This window comes from Gossypium raimondii, chromosome 3 (assembly GCF_025698545.1).
Source record: "Gossypium raimondii isolate GPD5lz chromosome 3, ASM2569854v1, whole genome shotgun sequence".
Classification (NCBI taxonomy): Eukaryota; Viridiplantae; Streptophyta; class Magnoliopsida; order Malvales; family Malvaceae; genus Gossypium; species Gossypium raimondii.
In genome coordinates, this window is record NC_068567.1 from 5,487,866 (window position 1) to 5,505,231 (window position 17,366).

At 33.9% G+C, this 17,366-nt stretch overlaps 1 protein-coding gene across 1 annotated transcript; it reads right to left on the bottom strand.

The window, feature by feature from the left end:
• Positions 1 to 15,238: 15,238 nt before the first annotated feature.
• On the bottom strand, positions 15,239 to 16,913 carry LOC105796783 (2-oxoglutarate-dependent dioxygenase 19). Its single transcript, XM_012626584.2, has 4 exons — positions 16,641 to 16,913; positions 16,234 to 16,454; positions 15,810 to 16,134; positions 15,239 to 15,731 (listed from the first exon to the last, which is right to left on the bottom strand). The coding sequence occupies exons 1-4, from the start codon at positions 16,836 to 16,838 to the stop codon at positions 15,474 to 15,476; spliced, it is 1,002 nt and encodes a 333-aa protein (XP_012482038.1). The 5' UTR covers positions 16,839 to 16,913; the 3' UTR covers positions 15,239 to 15,473.
• Positions 16,914 to 17,366: the final 453 nt, after the last annotated feature.

Below are 17,366 nucleotides of genomic sequence, written 5' to 3' on the forward strand. Positions count from 1 at the left end.
TATTGTAATGGGCTATGACCTTATTTGAAACTGAAACTGTACTAAAATGGGCCAGATTGCGATTGCCTTCTGACTGTTTGCTTTATATGGGATTACACACTGAGTTTTCGTAAACTCACCCTTTTGATTTGACTGTACAGGTAATTCCCAGACATAGGCGGATCGGTGCAACGGAGGACTCAGCGGTGGCCACACGACCTATTTAGTTCGAATTAGTAATTAATTATAATTTTGATTTTATTTTGGGGTATTTTACTGTAATAATGGCCTCTTTGGGTTTTTATTTTTAATTTAGGGTTTTTATTGTTTTGATTTACAACTGCTAGTAGTAGGGATAATCGAGTTTTCAAAACGGATCAAACATTTTAACAAAAATCGCACAAACATGCAAACTATTTTGAAAAACTTCCGCAATAAGTGACGTTTTGAAAATTAATAACGTTTTGAAAGAGAATAACTTTTGAATACGAATCACATTGAAATTGATCGACACATCTTGGAATTAGGCATAAGAGAGTGTAAAGAGGTGGTAAAGATAAGAGGTTTTTGACGACAGCTTATTTTTCGAAAAACACTACCATGTGACATCGCCAGATTCGGCCATAATGTCCAAGTTAGGTTGGGGGTGTTACATTCTGTTACCAGGACATACATATCAATCAAATTATCCAAATACTGAGCCACACCTACTTGCTATTTCATATAATACTAAAAAAAAAATCATATTATTTTAGTTAATGGATTTAAAGATTATCGTTTGAGTCAAGGCCAAAATTTTAATGTTTGAAAAATGTAAGAACTAAAAGTGATCAAATTGGACTAAAGCTACAATATAAGACCAATTGCATAATTTAATTTTATAAATTTAATTGCTATCGTTTGAATCGAACTGAAATTTCAAAATTCCTTAAAGTAAAACTATCAAGTAAAAGTATAATGATTAAACAATAATGTTTGCATAGTATAAAGTAAAACTATCAAGTCAAAGTAGAAATATTATGAAAATTCAGGATCTAAACATCGAAAGCGAGATGTGCTTACCAATTCTTGGCAAGAATATGATGCTATTGATTTCAATTACAAAATCGATAAAAATAATGATTGAATGGAGAATGATTTGATTCAAGTAAGCAAAATAATTAACAACAATTAGGATGAAAATATGGTGTAAAGAAAAGGGAAAGAAAATAAAAAGAGAATAAATAGAAAGATGGAAAGTAAATTCTATTAGGATTTGAAAAGGAGCAACATGAAAATCTAATTAAGAAAAGAAGAGAAAAATATGATGGGATTCTAATTAGGAAAGAATTTGTTAAATTCCTAGGGTTAGGGGCTGCACATACAAATTTCCCAAATTTGGAGCAAGGGCGGCAATTTGCAAATTTCCCTTATTCTAAGTCGAATTTAAAAGGAAATGGAAGGGGGAAAAGTGTGCTTGAACTTGGGTTTATGGGAAGGGTGCTGGCGTGTTAACCATTAGGCCTGTAACATCCCAAAAGCTGGGTTAGAAGAAATTGAGTTTTGAGACCAAGAGTGGAAATCTTTCGATTTTAAGTTTAGATTTTGGAAAAAGTTTGATAAGTAAATTTGTTTGGTTTAGTGGTTAATGTTCTAGTTATGTATGTGAGGTATTGGGTTTGAATCCTACCTCTTAAAATTTTGCTACTTTTGTCTAAATCCTTATATTTGGACATGTGGGTTATAAGTTAGATTCAGTCAATTGATGATAAGAATGAGCCTACTAGTTTAGTGGTTAAGCTTCTGTGTACCTTTTGATCTTGTGTTCAAATCCTTGTGAAAGTAATAAGGAATGTTTTATTTTTAAATTTCTTTGTGAGGTAGTTAGTTTCGGTTAGTTAAACTAAACTTCCCAAAAACCTTCTAGGTTGGTGGCATTGTTTTGTTTTTGTTTTTCTTTTCCATTTTGTATTTCTACCATTCCTCCGTTATTTCTACCTTTTTTTTGTTCTGTTATGCCAAATTGATTCTGTACGGGGTTAGACTTCTCATTTTTGGTTCAATTCATTACTGGTAAGTTCGATTTAAAGTTTGTGTTGAAAGTTCTTCAACGTAACTTCAGTCTCGGACGTTAATATTAGTATTTTGAGTGCGAATATATTGTTTGATTTGCTTTGTAATGTTATTTTAGGGACGAGAATTCACCCTTGTTACTTCTGCATCGAATTCGTATCATGTGGGTACTGATAACCCAACTTTCCTTTCGAGTTTAGTCATTAGAAAACTGATTGTTGACGCTACACTGTCGTGTGCTAGGCCATGTAACTTAATGTTCATGAAAATCGGAGGCACATGGGCGTGTGCCCAGGCCGTGTGTGGTTATGTGTTATGCAAGGTTCACATGGGTCAATGACACGGACACGTGTTTAGGTCGTGTAACTCACTGATTGTGGATTAGAACCACAAGGGCAGGTGACACAAGGGCGAATGTCTGTTATATTTGAACCTAAGTAATTAGGATCTATCAGAACGTAATGTACTATTGTCTAATGCCTTTACGTCACTCTATTGCTTAAGAACATGTGATATCTGAATATATTGAATTGATTGGTACTGATTCTGATTTATAACCATGCATGCGACTTCATGGAAAATTTGATATTATTTGTTAATTTTTGGTAAATCTGTTTTATAACACATGGAATCTAATGCCTATTAACTCTGTTACTGTATGATAGCGTGACTTACATGCTTATCACTCTGTTTCTGTATATACATGCCATGATATGTTGCATGGGACTTGGGATGATGGAAAAGTTGGAAGTTTTTGGCAGTTGACGATTTGCATTATCTAATGGTTTATCCAAGTTTCTATTCTTACAGCTTGGCTGCAATATAGTGGCTTTATCGCATGTATTCGATCTGGTGATTTTAACTACAAAATTCTGGTGGCACTGCCCACAGTTATCTGTTGGTGTGATTTGGCTGGACAAGTTTTGGGGGAACTCTATTTTGGTGTGTAGCGGAGTTGGGTAGGATGTTTTCTGATAAATTTATATTCTGAACTCTTTTGAAATACCACTTCTGCATAAACATACATCCTTTGTGTAACTCTATTCAGTTCTGCTCTGTTTCATTTTGTTTCGCTTCATTACATTCTATAATGTTCGCTTTCATTCTGCTCGTTGTTTGTGTTGTCTTTGTTATATTAGCACGATGGCAACCTCTGTGATACTCTAGCATGTTCCGTTCTGGATTTATACTCACTATTAAGTTCTCTGTGTCACTCTAATTTATATATTATGTTTTGTTAATTATAATTGGTGTTGTTAATACACTGGGCTCTGTAGCTCACCCTTTTGGTTTTATCTTTGTGTATTCAGGTAAGCCTCTGACTTAGGACCAGATGGTGTGTGGGAGCTCGGATTGTTTTGTAGTAATGTAGAAATGCTTGATCTTTTGGGTTTGTAGTCTATTTCCGAGCTCGCATTAGTTTTTGTTAAATTCTTCAGTAGTTGATAATTTTTAACGCGAAACTACAAAACCATTTAAGTCGACAAAACAGGTTTCGATTTTCAACGTTAAATTCTGAAAAGATTTTCTGCCACAAGTCAAGTAAAGTTTTGAATGCTTTTTGGATAATTACTGAAATCAGTTTTCAAGGTGTAACTCATCCAAATTCGGCTTAAACTTTTAGGTCAGGTTTGGGGTGTTAGAAGGCCTAAGGCCTATTTTTTACTTAATTTTGACACTTAATTATACACATTGTTTCTTCTTGGGAGGCTTGCCAAATTTCCAAAATAAAAGGGGAACGAGAGGCTCAAACTTTGGTGTCTAAAAAGTGTTAACGCCTTAACCATTGAGCCATTGCTCATTTCTTAATTATATTTTTATGCTTAATCATATGTGTAACACCGCTAACCCGTATCCGTCAACGAAAAGGGGTTACGAGGCATTACATATCATAACACGGTTCAATACATACATTTATCAACAATTATCACATTGCAATTAGTTTCATAAAATAATCTCATAACATACTTAAAACGAGCATATCGCTATAAAACACTCTAAAACTATAGCTAAATAAACATAATTAATTTAACTCATCACAAGGCATTCGGTCATACATTTGCAACATTTAAACATCAATGACCATGACACATATAATACCATTTCAACATCACATTTTGATACCATTTATGTCATTCAAATAAGCAACCAAAACTAATTTAATATATACTCAATTCGTAACATAATCATGCAACCATTTTTAATTACATTTAGCCTAAACAGAACATACCAATTTCGCATATTAATCTCACCAAATTAGCAATTATCAATACTAAACACAAATGCCAAAATTACATATTCACAACCAATTCATTTCTCACTTATTCGGCTAGCAAATTAGCTTCAAAATTCATACCAATTCCACCATTAAATTTTAAGCTAAACATAATATTTCATAACCTAATACAAACATCAACATGTCATTTATAACTATATGCATAACCAACGAAACTAACCTAAAACATAGTTATTATTCACCATATAGAATTGTACCAAAATAACCAATATCGATCAACATATATTCATCATATAACCTAAAGGAACATAAAAGAATACATCCATCATTTACCCCATTACTCAAACCAAATTATATAACCATCCACCACGCAAAATATACCATATAACATACTTTCAAAATGAGCTAATTACATGGCCTAATATACACAAGCATTAGCATCATTTTCAAGCCATTTTCCCATGGCTGTATATATACACAGATCAAAATGAACCATATCGAAACTAGTCTATACATGCAATATTTACACAACTTCTATGAGTTCAAAAGTACCGAGAAATCGACTGGATAGTGTGATGCTTATCTGCGACGTCGACTTAATTGAGCTAGCTAACGAACCTCTATAAAACACAAAGAAATAAATTGAGTAAGCATTAAAGCTTAGTAAGCCCGTATAATAGAATTAAACTTACCACATTACATAATTTAAGCAATTAAAACAATATGTCCATCTTGAATATTCAAATGCCTAGGACACATACATCTCAATAGGTTAGAGTCTTAAAAATATGCATATAACCAACATTTCATCCATGAATGATTCAATTTGGCATTCAACTTACATAGCATTTCATTCATACATTTCATAAAATCTCGTTTCCAGTTCCATACGTTCTCATAACACATATCATATTCCATATATACAATTCACATAGATCATATTCCATTTCATTCTCAATTATATAATTGGTAACAGTATAATGCCTGTTGAACCTAATAAAATATTGAAGGATACTTAGGTGATACACACTATGTGCATTAAACGGTAATCCGTCAATTCATTATCATTTTCGCTCTTTCCAGCCATGATCGGTAAGCTCATTCTGAGTTGAAGAACGGTAAGCTCTATCGAGCTGAAACGGTAAGCTCATAAGAGCTGATATATCGGTAAGCTCACACGAGCTGTGGTGAGTCTACAACAAATGCAGGAGCTCGACCAAAATGGTAACCCTAGTGACATGTCACTCGTATCCTATGATTTTTTATAGTTCAAACGAGGCTCGGTATTACTCTATACATTTCAAATTAAACAATTCAATATCGTTTATTTGAACCATTCAATTCACATATATATACCTAATCATTTCATACAATTGTAATTAAATGAATATTAGATTCTGATTATACGAACTTACCTCAAGTTGCTCGGATGTAAATTATCGACTATTTGTCCGCTTTTCCTTTTCCCTGATCTAATCCCAATCTCGACTTATCTTGATCTATATATGATCAAAATCAGCTTATTTAATAAACTATTTATTGAATTTAGTCCAAAACACACACTAGGGCTATTTTACACATTTGCCTCTAAACTTTCACAATTTAGTCCCTATTTCAAAACAACACAAAATACACATAATTTCATTAAACCAATGCTTGGCTGAATTCAATACATGTTACTAGCAGCCCATATTTTCAATTTATTCAAACTTTTAACCACCACATTTCACATTTTATCAATTTAATCCCTTTTTGACATTTTTGTCAAAAATCACTTTGCAAAACTTGTATATCTAACATTAAACCTTCATAATCTATCATTAAACACTTAAAAAACCAAGCATTCAACAATGGCATCATTTGAAATCTATAACAGTTTCAAAAATAAAGGTACGGGCTAGCTAGTACTAGTTGCAATGATCACAAAAACATAGAAATTATCAAAAACGGGACAAAAATCACTTACCTATTGACAAAATAGGGTTGGCCGAACCTAGCTCAACAATGGCTTCCTTTTTCTCTTTTAATTTCGGTTGATGATGATGAATAAAAGATGAAGACTTGTTTTATCTCATTTGTTTTTATCATTATTTTAAAAATTACTTAAATAACATTTAAAAACATCACTAATTACACAAATGCCACACCATCACATTCCACTATCTTCATTAGTGGTCGAATTACCATATAAGGACTCTTACTTTAAGGTTCTATAGCTATTTAATACTTTTAACTACTAGAACTCAACTTTTTCACTTTACGCGATTTAGTCCTTTTTTATCAAATTGAGCATGTAAACGATAAAATTTCTTCACGAAATTTTTACCTAATAATTCTATCATGCTGTAAAATTTAATATAATAATAAAATTAATATTTTAAATTTGAATTTGTGGTCCCAAAAGCACTGTTTCGATGTGACCCAAAAACGGGCTGTTACAACTCTCTCCCCTTAGGGATTTTCGTCCCTGAAAATCTTACCAGTGAATAGGTTCAAGTATTGCTTTCTCATAGCATCCTCAGTTTCCCAAGTAACTTCTTCGACCCCGTGTCGATACCATAAGACTTTCACTAAAGAAATTTTCTTATTTCTCAGTTCTTTGACTTCGCGAGCTATTAATTTGATCGGTTATTTGTTATACGTCATATCAGGCTGTTTTTCAATCTCAAAAGGAGAAATGACATGCGAGGGATTGGATTGGTATCATCGAAGCGTTGATACATGAAAAACGTTGTAAATTTTCTCTAACTCATTCGTTAGAGCTAACCGATATGCCATTGGACCTACTCTCTCGATGATCTCATACGGCCCAATGAATCTCGAACTCAACTTGCCCTTACGACTGAATCTAAGTATTTCCTACCACGGAGAGACTTTTAAAAACACTTTATCCCCAACCTGAAACTCAATATCTTTTCGTTTTAAATCTGCGTATGATTTCTAACGATCTGACACTGCTTTCAAACTATCACGAATCACTTTCACTTTCTTTTCAGCCTCTTTAATCAAATTGACCCCGTGAATCTTATTCTCGCTGAGCTCTGTCCAATACAAAGGTGTTCGGCATTTGCAACCGTACAAAGCTTCGTAAGGTCCCATTTTTATACTCGATTGAAAGCTATTATTATACGCAAATTCAATAAACGGCAAATACTTTTCCCACGTACCTTCAAACTCAAAAACGTAACATCGTAACATATCCTCAAGTATCTGAATAACTCGCTCGGATTGTCCATCGGTCCATGGGTGAAAAATGGTACTGAAGTGCAGTTTTGTACCTAGTGCATCTTGCAGTTTCTTCTAAAACCGCGATGTGAACCTCGGATCTCTATTCGAAACAATAGAAATAAGTACTCCGTGCAATCTCACAACCTCAGAAATATACAACTCAGCTAACTTATCAAGCGAAGAGTCCGTTCGTACTAGAATGAAATGAGCTGATTTCATCAATCTGTCAACTATAAACTAGATCGCATCTTTCTTTCTCAGAGATAAGGGCAATCCCGACACAAAATCCATAGTCACTCTATCCCATTTCTATTCAGGAATCATAATCGGCTGCAATAAACCAGACGGTACCTGATGCTCAGCTTTAACTTGCTGACAAATCAAACATTTAGAAACGAACTTTGAGATGTCACGTTTCATACCAGACCACCAGTGAAGCTGTTTCAAATCGTTATACATTTTCGTGCTTCCCGGATGAATAGACAAATGACTACTATGAGCTTCATTTAAAATCATCTGAATTAACTCTGAATTTCTCGATACACATATTCGAATTCTGAATCTTAAACAATCATTAGCATCGACTCGAAACTCTGAATCTGAATTCAAATCACATTGAGCCTGTTTCGCTAACAATTCATTATCAACTTTCTAAGCTTCGTAAATCTGCTGCATAAATAACGGTCTTTCTTTCAACTCAGCCACAATCGCACCGTCATCAGATAGGGCTAACTGAGTATTCATTGCACGTAGAGCAAACAGAGATTTCTGACTTAAAGCATTAACAACCACATTGGCCTTTATCGGATGATAGTTAATTACTAGCTCGTAATCTTTTAACAATTCCAACCATCTTCGCTGTCGTAGATTTAGATCTTTCTGAGTCATCAAATATTTTAAGCTCTTGTTATCAGAATAAACATGACATTTCTCACCGAACAAATAATGGCGCCAAATATTCAATGCAAACACAATGACTGCTAACTCTAAATCGTGTGTCGGATAATTCTTTTCATGCCGTTTCAACTGTCTCGAGGCATAAGCTATGACTTTGCCTTCCTGCATCAAAACACAACCCAGAACATTCAACGATGCATCACTATAGATTACGGTTCTGGCGTACTAACACTGGAGCTTAAGTCAAAAGAGCCTTCAGCTGTTCAAAAATTTTTTGGCACTTGTCCGACCATTCGAACTTAACATCTTTCTAAAGTAGTCTCATCAACGGAGTTGCAATCATTGAGAAACCTTTTACGAATCGTCTGTAATAACCAGCGAGTCCTAGAAAACTTCAGACTTCAGATGAATTTTTCTGAAGCTTCCATTCTAATATTGCCGAAATCTTACTCAGATCAACTCGAATACCCGATGCTGACACAATATGCCCTAAAAAACCAACTTCTCGTAATCAGAACTCACATTTACTGAACTTTTCAAATAGTTGTTTATCTCGCAAAGTCTGCAGCACTATTCTTAGATGTTCAACATGCTCAGATTCATCAACGAAATAGATCAAGATGTCATCTACAAACACAACAACAAATCTATCCAAATATGGTCTGAAGATCCGATTCATTAGGTCCATAAAAATAGCAGGTGCATTCGTTAGTCCGAAAGGCATAACTAGAAACTCATAATGCCCGTACCTCGTTCGAAAAGTAATTTTTAGCACATCTGAGTCTTTAACTCGTAGCTGATAATAACCCGATCTCAAATCTATCTTAGAAAACACTGTAGCCCCTTTCAGCTAATCAAACAAATCGTCTATTTGTGGCAGAGAATATTTATTCTTGATTGTCACTTTATTGAGCTGTCTATAATCAATACACATTCTCATAGTTCTGTCTTTCTTTTTCACAAATAATACCGGAGCACCCCAGGGAGAGAAACTCGGTCGTGCAAATCCTCTATCGGTCAACTCTTACAACTGAGATTTCAATTCTTTTAACTCGGTTGGAGCCATTTCATATGGAGCTATTGATATCGGAGTAGCTCCCGACACTGGTTCAATACTAAATTCAACTTTTCGAATCGGTGGTAATCCCGGTAGCTCTTCGGGAAATACATCTGGATACTTACACACAACTGACACAAATTCAATCTTCTTTTCAATCACTTTTGTATTAAGAACATAAGCAAAGTAAGTTTCATAGCCTTTTCTCACATAACTCTGAGCTTTCATCGACGAAATCACAACCGACAATCCATTCAGATCATCTGACTCAACCTGGATAATCTCATTATTCTAACATCTCAAATCGATCGTCTTTCGTTTGCAGTTCACAATCACATCATGCAACGTTAGCCAATCCATACCCACGATTATATCAAATTCATCAAATGGTAACAACATTAGATCGACCAGAAAACAAAAATCTCGAATCATCAACGGATAGTTCTTGCACACTTTATTTACCAAAACACACTTGCTTAATGGGTTCGATACTCTAATTACAATTTCAGTAGACTCTATAGGAAAAGTCTTACTGGATACTAAATTCACACATATATACGAATGAGTTGATCCTGGATCTATCAATGCAATCACATTAGTTTTATAGAGAGTGAATGTACCAGTAATCACGTCTGGCGAAGATGCCTCCTCTAATGCACGGATAGTGTAAGCTCGAACAAGTGCTCGTGCTTCAGATCTAACAGCAGAATCACTCGTAACACCTTGATTACCACTCGTATTTCCAGTGTTTCGAGGTGGTCTTCCTCTAGTAGCAGTATTATTGGATCTCATTTTCACTGGTTGATCTCTTTCAGCTGTTGGTTGCTCTGAACAGTCTCGGAGATAGTAAGCCAACGATCCACATCTAAAACACGCCCCGCTCATCACTCCACATTCACCGTAATGGCCCCTACTATAATACTTACACTCGGGTCCAACATTTCTAACACTTCCCACACTTGCAATCGGCGTCGTCTGAAGTTTAGAGCTGTACTGTCTGACCTCTCTATCTCAGATCAAAATCCCTACAAAAGCAGTAGAACGAGGATGATACTCTCTAAATTTCTTTGATGCGGACAGATGAGACTTTCCCACAAATATTTTTCTAACATATCTGGCTTCAGAATTAGCTTTTCTTTTCTCTTTACCAAGCTCTTTAGCTTTACAGGTTCGTTCAACCAGAACAACGAACTCTTTCAACTCAAGAATCCCGACTAGCAATCGAATATCTTCATTCAATCCATTCTCGAATATTTTACACATTTAGCCTCGGTAGATATACATTCACGAGCGTATTTGCTGAGTCATACAAATTCTCGCTCATATTCAGTTACTGTCATTCGGCCTTGTTTCAATTCAAGAAATTCCTTTCGTTTCTGATCAATGAACCGTTGACTGATATATTCTTTCTGAACTCAGATTGGAAGAATTCCCAAGTAACTTTTTCTTGCGGAACAACAAATATTAGTGTATTCCACCAATGGTACGTTCTATCTCTCAACAAAGATATAGCACACTTCAAACATTCGTCAAGTGTGCAGGAAAGTTCATCAAAAACCCTGATCGTGTTTTGAAGCCAGAACTCAGCTCTCATAGCATCGTCACTAACTGTAGCTCGAAATTCTTCAGCCCCATATTTTCTTATCTTATCAAAGGGAGGTTTATTCAATCGCAACGGGTCTATACCTTTAGGCATTACAGGGATCGGGTGAGGAACAGGCGAGGGTGGAGGTTGTTGAGCAGCCGAGTTTGCTCGAACAAATTTAGTAAACCATTCATTTAACACTTGGAAGAAAGCTTGTTTAGCTTCTCCTCCCTGACTTCTCGTAACAGGACTAGATTCAAAAGGTGCAGTCTCTCGAGTGAGAGCTGGCGCATTACTTTTAACGTTGTTGGCTACGGCTCGATTTGGATCCATTTACTATATAAAAACACATTTTAATTGTTAGGAATCATCACACTATCGCAGTTTATATATATGTCATGTATAGCTAGACTCACACACTACATTAGTCCTAGAACTGACTAAACCATAGCTCTTATACCAATAAAATGTAACACCCTTAACCCGTATCTGTCGTCAGAAAGGAGTTACGATGAGTTACAGATCATAACACGGTTCAATACATACATTTATCAACAATTATCACACTGCAATTAGTTTCATAAAATACTCTCATAACATACTTAAAATGAGCATATCGCTATTAAACACTCTAGAACTACAGCTAAATAAACATAATTAATTTAACTCATCACAAGGCATTCGGTCATACATCTGTAACATTTAAACATCAATGACCATGATACATATAATACCATTTCAATATCACATTTCGATACCATTTATGTCATTCAAATAAGCAACCAAAACTAATTTAATATATACTCAATTAAGTAACATAATCATTTAACCATTTTAATTACATTTAGCCTAAACAAAACATACCAATTTTGCATGTTAATCTCACCAAATTAGCAACTATCAATACTAAACACAAATGCCAAAATTACATATTCACAACCAATTCATTTCTCATTTATTAGGCTAGCAGATTAGCCTCAAAATTCATACCAATTCCACCATTCAATATTAAGCTAAACATAATATTTCATAACCTAATACAAACATCAACATGTCATTTATAACTATATATATAACCAACTAAACGAACCTAAAACATAGTTATTATTCACCATATAGAATCGTACCTAAATAACCAATATACAATCAATATATATATTCATCATATAACCTATAAGAACATAAAAGAATACATCCATCATTTACCTCATTACTCAAACCAAATTATATGACCATCCACCACATAAGATATACCATATCAAATACTTCCAAAATGAGATAATTACATGGCCTAATATACACAAGCATTAGCATCATTATCAAGCCATTTTCCCATGGCTATATATATACACAGATCAAAATGAACCATATCGAAACTAGCCTATACATGCCATATTTACACAACTTCCATGAGTTCAAAAGTATCGAGAAATCGACTGGATAGTGTGATGCTTATCTCTGACGTCGACCGAATCGAGCTAGCTAACGAACCTCTATAAAATACAAAGAAATAAATTGAGTAAGCATTAAAGCTTAGTAAGCCCGTATAATAGAATTAAACTTACCACATTACATAATTTAAGCAATTAAATCAATATGTCCATCTCGAATATTCAAATGCCTATCACACATACATCTCAATAGGTTAGAGTCTTAAATATGCATATAACCAACATTTTATCCATGAATGATTCAATTTGGCATTCAACTCACATAGCATTTCATTCATATATTTCATAAAATCTCGTTTCCAGTACCATACGTTCTCATAACACATATCATATTCCATTTCATTTTCAATCATATAATCGGTAACAGTATAATCCCATTGAACTTAATAAAACATCGAAGGATACTCAGGTGATACACACTATGTGCATTAATTGGTAATTCGTCAATTCATTATCATTTTCGCTCTTTCGAGCCATGATCGGTAAGCTCATTCCAAGCTAAAGAATGGTAAGCTCTATCGAGCTGAAACGATAAGCTCATAAGAGCTGATATATCGGTAAGCTCATATGAGCTGTGGTGAGTCCGCAACAAATGCAGGAGCTCAACCAAAATGGTAACCCTAGTGACATGTCACTCGTATCCTACGATTTTCTATAGTTCAAACGGGGCTCGGTATTACTCTATACATTTCAAATTAAGCAATTCAATATCGTTTATTTCAACCATTCAATTCACACACACACATATATATACCTAATCATTTCATACAATTGCAATTAAATGAGAATTTGATTCTAATTATACGAACTTACCTAAAGTTGCTTGGATGGAAATTATAGACTAGTCGTCCGATATTCATTTTCCCGATCTAATCTCAACCTCGACTTATCTTGATCTATATATGATCAAAATCAGCTTATTTAATCAACTATTTATTGAATTTAGTCCAAAACACACATTAGGGCTATTTTACACATTTGCCTCTAAACTTTCACATTTTTATAATTTAGTCCCTATTTCAAAACAACACAAAATACACATAATTTCATTAAACCCATGCTTGGCCGAATTCAGTACATGTTACTAGCAGCCCATATTTTCAATTTATTCACATTTTTAACTACCTCACTTCACATTTTATCAATTTAATCCCTTTTTGACATTTTTGTCAAAAATCACTTTGCAAAACTTGTATATCTAACATTAAACCTTCATAATCTATCATTAAACACTTAAAAAACCAAGCATTCAACAATGGTATCATTTGAAATCTATAACAGTTTCAAAAATGAAGGTACGGGCTAGCTAGTACTAGTTTCAACGATAAAAAAACATAGAAATTATCAAAAACGGGACAAAAATCACTTACCTATTGACAAAATAGGGTTGCCCAAACCTAGCTCAACAATGGCTTCCTTTTTCTCTTTTAATTTCGGTTGATGATGATGAATAAAAGATGAAGACTTGTTTTATTTCATTTGTTTTTATCATTATTTACAAAAATTACTTAAATAACATTTAAAAACATCACTAATTATGCAAATGCCAAGCCATCACATTCCACTGTCTTCATTAGTGGTCTAATTACCATGTAAGGACTCTTACTTTAAGGTTCTATAGCTATTTAATACTTTTAACTACTAGAACTCAACTTTTGCACTTTACGCGATTTAGTCCTTTTTATCAAATTGAGCATGTAAACGATAAAATTTCTTCACGAAATTTTACCTAATAATTCTATCATGCTGTAAAATTTAATATAATAATAAAATTAATATTTTAACTTTAGATTTGTGGTCCTGAAAGCATTGTTCTGATTTGACCAAAAAACGGGTTGTTACAATATACATATGTTTTGAGACGTATTTGGCGAAATTATGAAATAAAAAGAAAATGAAGGGTTTGAACTTGGAACCTTAAGATAGATGTTCTAACTCTTTAACCATTAAACCTCAAGCTTATTTCTTGTTTAATTTTATTTCTTAACCGTATATATTTATTTTGGGCTGTGACTTTCCCTAGTTTACTGAAAATAATAAAATGGGAGGAAAGAAGCTTAAACTTGAGTCTCTAGGAAGGACTCTCTAATACTTAACCATTAGGCCTGAAGCCTATTTTTTGTCTAATTTTTATTCCTGACAGTATATATCTTAGTGGTGGCCTTATAAACATGTTCATTTTTCACATTATGATTTCCTTGAACTTAAGTAATAAATTTAAAATATTTATCAATAATTTCTAGTAATTTCCTAAAAGGCTCGTTATGACCTCACGTTTAACCTAATTTCGTGACCCTACATATGTTCCTACATTTTTTTTGTTCACATTTCAACAATTTAACGAATTATCCCCCAAATTTGTCTTGGTGACATATTTACACATTTCTACTTTAATATCCCATTTAATGACTCCTTCATGTACACCAAAATTATTCTTATTAGTAATTTTATAGCAACCAAAATATACATAATAAATTATTAGTTAATAAGGCATTTTCATAACCAATCATTTCCACCTAAACTTTGTCAATGACTTATTTCAACACCTTTTAAAATTAAGTTTACACATATTTATTATCATTTTCATATTTATCTCACTAATTCATTATTTCAACATCTTAATCCATGAAAATTTCCTTACATTCATGCACATGCTTTTTTCATATTAATGTGGCAAATTTTTTTATTAATCCTCTAAATATGTTAGAGTAGGAGAAATGGTATCTAAGGATACTTTAACTATTTCTTAATTACTAGACCAATAACTTTTTTATTTAACAAACGCACGATAATAACCTTATAACTCGGGGCGTGACCACTTTCAGTTATCACAAACCCGATTCTTCTAACCTAATTTTTGGGTGTGACAAAGTAATTCCATCACACAAATACTTGATTACAATGACGAAAACAAGCATAGTTCTTTATTTACTTTTATCTCAAAAACACTCAAAAGGCAATTATAGAAATACAACACCATGCATGAAATTAGAGAGAGAGTGGCATTTGAAGCTGAATAAGGGATGACTGCACATCGATTTCATCAAAACCATTGAGCTCCAAGGATTCCTTGTAGGTCATCCCTCGGTAGGTTGGTGGGTGAGAGTCATTGATGAACCCCGGTGCTGGGGCTACAAATGTGTCCAATGAAGGTCCATGAAGTGTTGCCATTGAGATTCTTTTCACTTCGTTGTTATCCAAGATCACTTGATGTATATGACTCTTGTACTTCCCATTGGTTAATATCTAATTAGCACACAAGAATATAACATAAACTATTAGTACATCTTGCATGGAGCAAATGATAATGATAGAAAGAGATACCTCAAGATGATCCCCAATACCGATGAAAATGGTGTTTCGGGGTATGTTAACAGTGATCCAATTTCCTTGATGAGAGAGCACTTGAAGTCCCCCGTTAACATCTTGTATAAGAGAAACAAAAAAGCCCGGGTCCGTATGTTCCGCCAAACCAGTAGAACCTTTGGATTGTAAAGATGGTGGATTCAAGGTAGCCACGTCGAATCCTGCCTCCAGCTTGAATTCCTTCTCGATGTAGGTTTCTTCATATCCCAAAGTTGTCGAGATTGCTTTAGCTAAACCAAGTTCAACCTCATGCATCCCTTTCGAGTATTCTCCAATGGCATCTCTGTCAAATATGGATGAAAATCCACCATTTTAAGATATATATAACAAAACCTTAAACAGTATTATAACATATGAGAAGAATGATAGGAATAATGAATACTTGCAACTATCAGGTTTGCTAGGGCAATGATATTCAGGGTGTGTTACTATCTTTAGATTCTCTCTGTTTTCCCCAGCATCAGATCTTAAATACCACCTTATCCTATCCATTGAATTCTTCTTTAAGTACTCACTCCTCTCCTCCTGATTTGTCAGCTCAAAGTAATCTGAAATACCCTTCAGTGCTCCTTCTATCACCCTTTCTTCAACACCATTTATCAGCTTCAAAAAGACAAAAAAAAAAAAAACCCTAAATTATATGGAAAAAGGCTACCATATATGTAAATGTAAATAAAATGCAAACAATAACTAATATAATTAAGAAACAATGTTAGGTTTTCAAGAGTTTAAGATTTTGATAACCATAACCAGTTGATGTGTATATGTGTGTGTATTGGAAGTTCGTACATAAAAGCAACCGAAATCTTGGCATGCTTTTCCAAGGTGTTCCAAGGAGTTAGCCCGTTCATTATGATCCTTGGAAAACAACAAAGAGTAATCAATTGTGGGGATTTCATCCATGAAGGAATAATCATGGAGATGAGCAATAGCCTTGTTTTTCAAATCAAAGCATTCTTGACCAAGCATCTCAACCGAGTGAGCCATAGGGGAAGAGAAACTATGATGACAAGTTAAAAAGCAGAAATAAATATATTGAAGAGCTTCTTTAAAACGGGGAAGGTTGGATTTGCATGCAGGTTGGGATGCAGTTTTGCTCCTTTTATAGATCAACTCCGGGATCTATTTGTTTATTTTAATGTTAAAAGTTATAGTCATAAAAATGAATAGTAGTTCTTTTCTCTTAATCATTTTCAAAATTAGATAATTAATTCATCCCTTGCATTATTTCTTATTTTTTTCTATAAGTTATATCTCACTTTCCTCTTTGTCTATACTTTAAAGCTTTTGCCTAGCTTTTATAGGAAAAGAATTGTACAACAGCCAAGCTTAGCACCTAAAATCTATAAGAATAATTTACTCTCTTATTTTTCAGCATTAAAAAAATTATTAGTTTCATTATAGGTTCGGATAATATCGTCAATGAAAAATAAGTGTTTTGAGATGTAAATTGTAACACCTTTATCTGACTCGATCATCGGATCCAGATATTAAGTGTCAAAATTGACCCGATTT

Bases quoted from the DNA above. Each gene is read 5' to 3' on its own strand.
- LOC105796783 (XM_012626584.2), bottom strand. From the start codon at position 16,838: ATGGCTCACTCGGTTGAGATGCTTGGTCAAGAATGCTTTGATTTGAAA. The intron at 16,135-16,233 runs GTATTCATTATT...CATATTTGACAG, and splicing joins AGCAAACCTGATAGTTGCAA to AGATGCCATTGGAGAATACT. The intron at 15,732-15,809 runs GTATCTCTTTCT...TGTGCTAATTAG, and splicing joins GTATTGGGGATCATCTTGAG to ATATTAACCAATGGGAAGTA.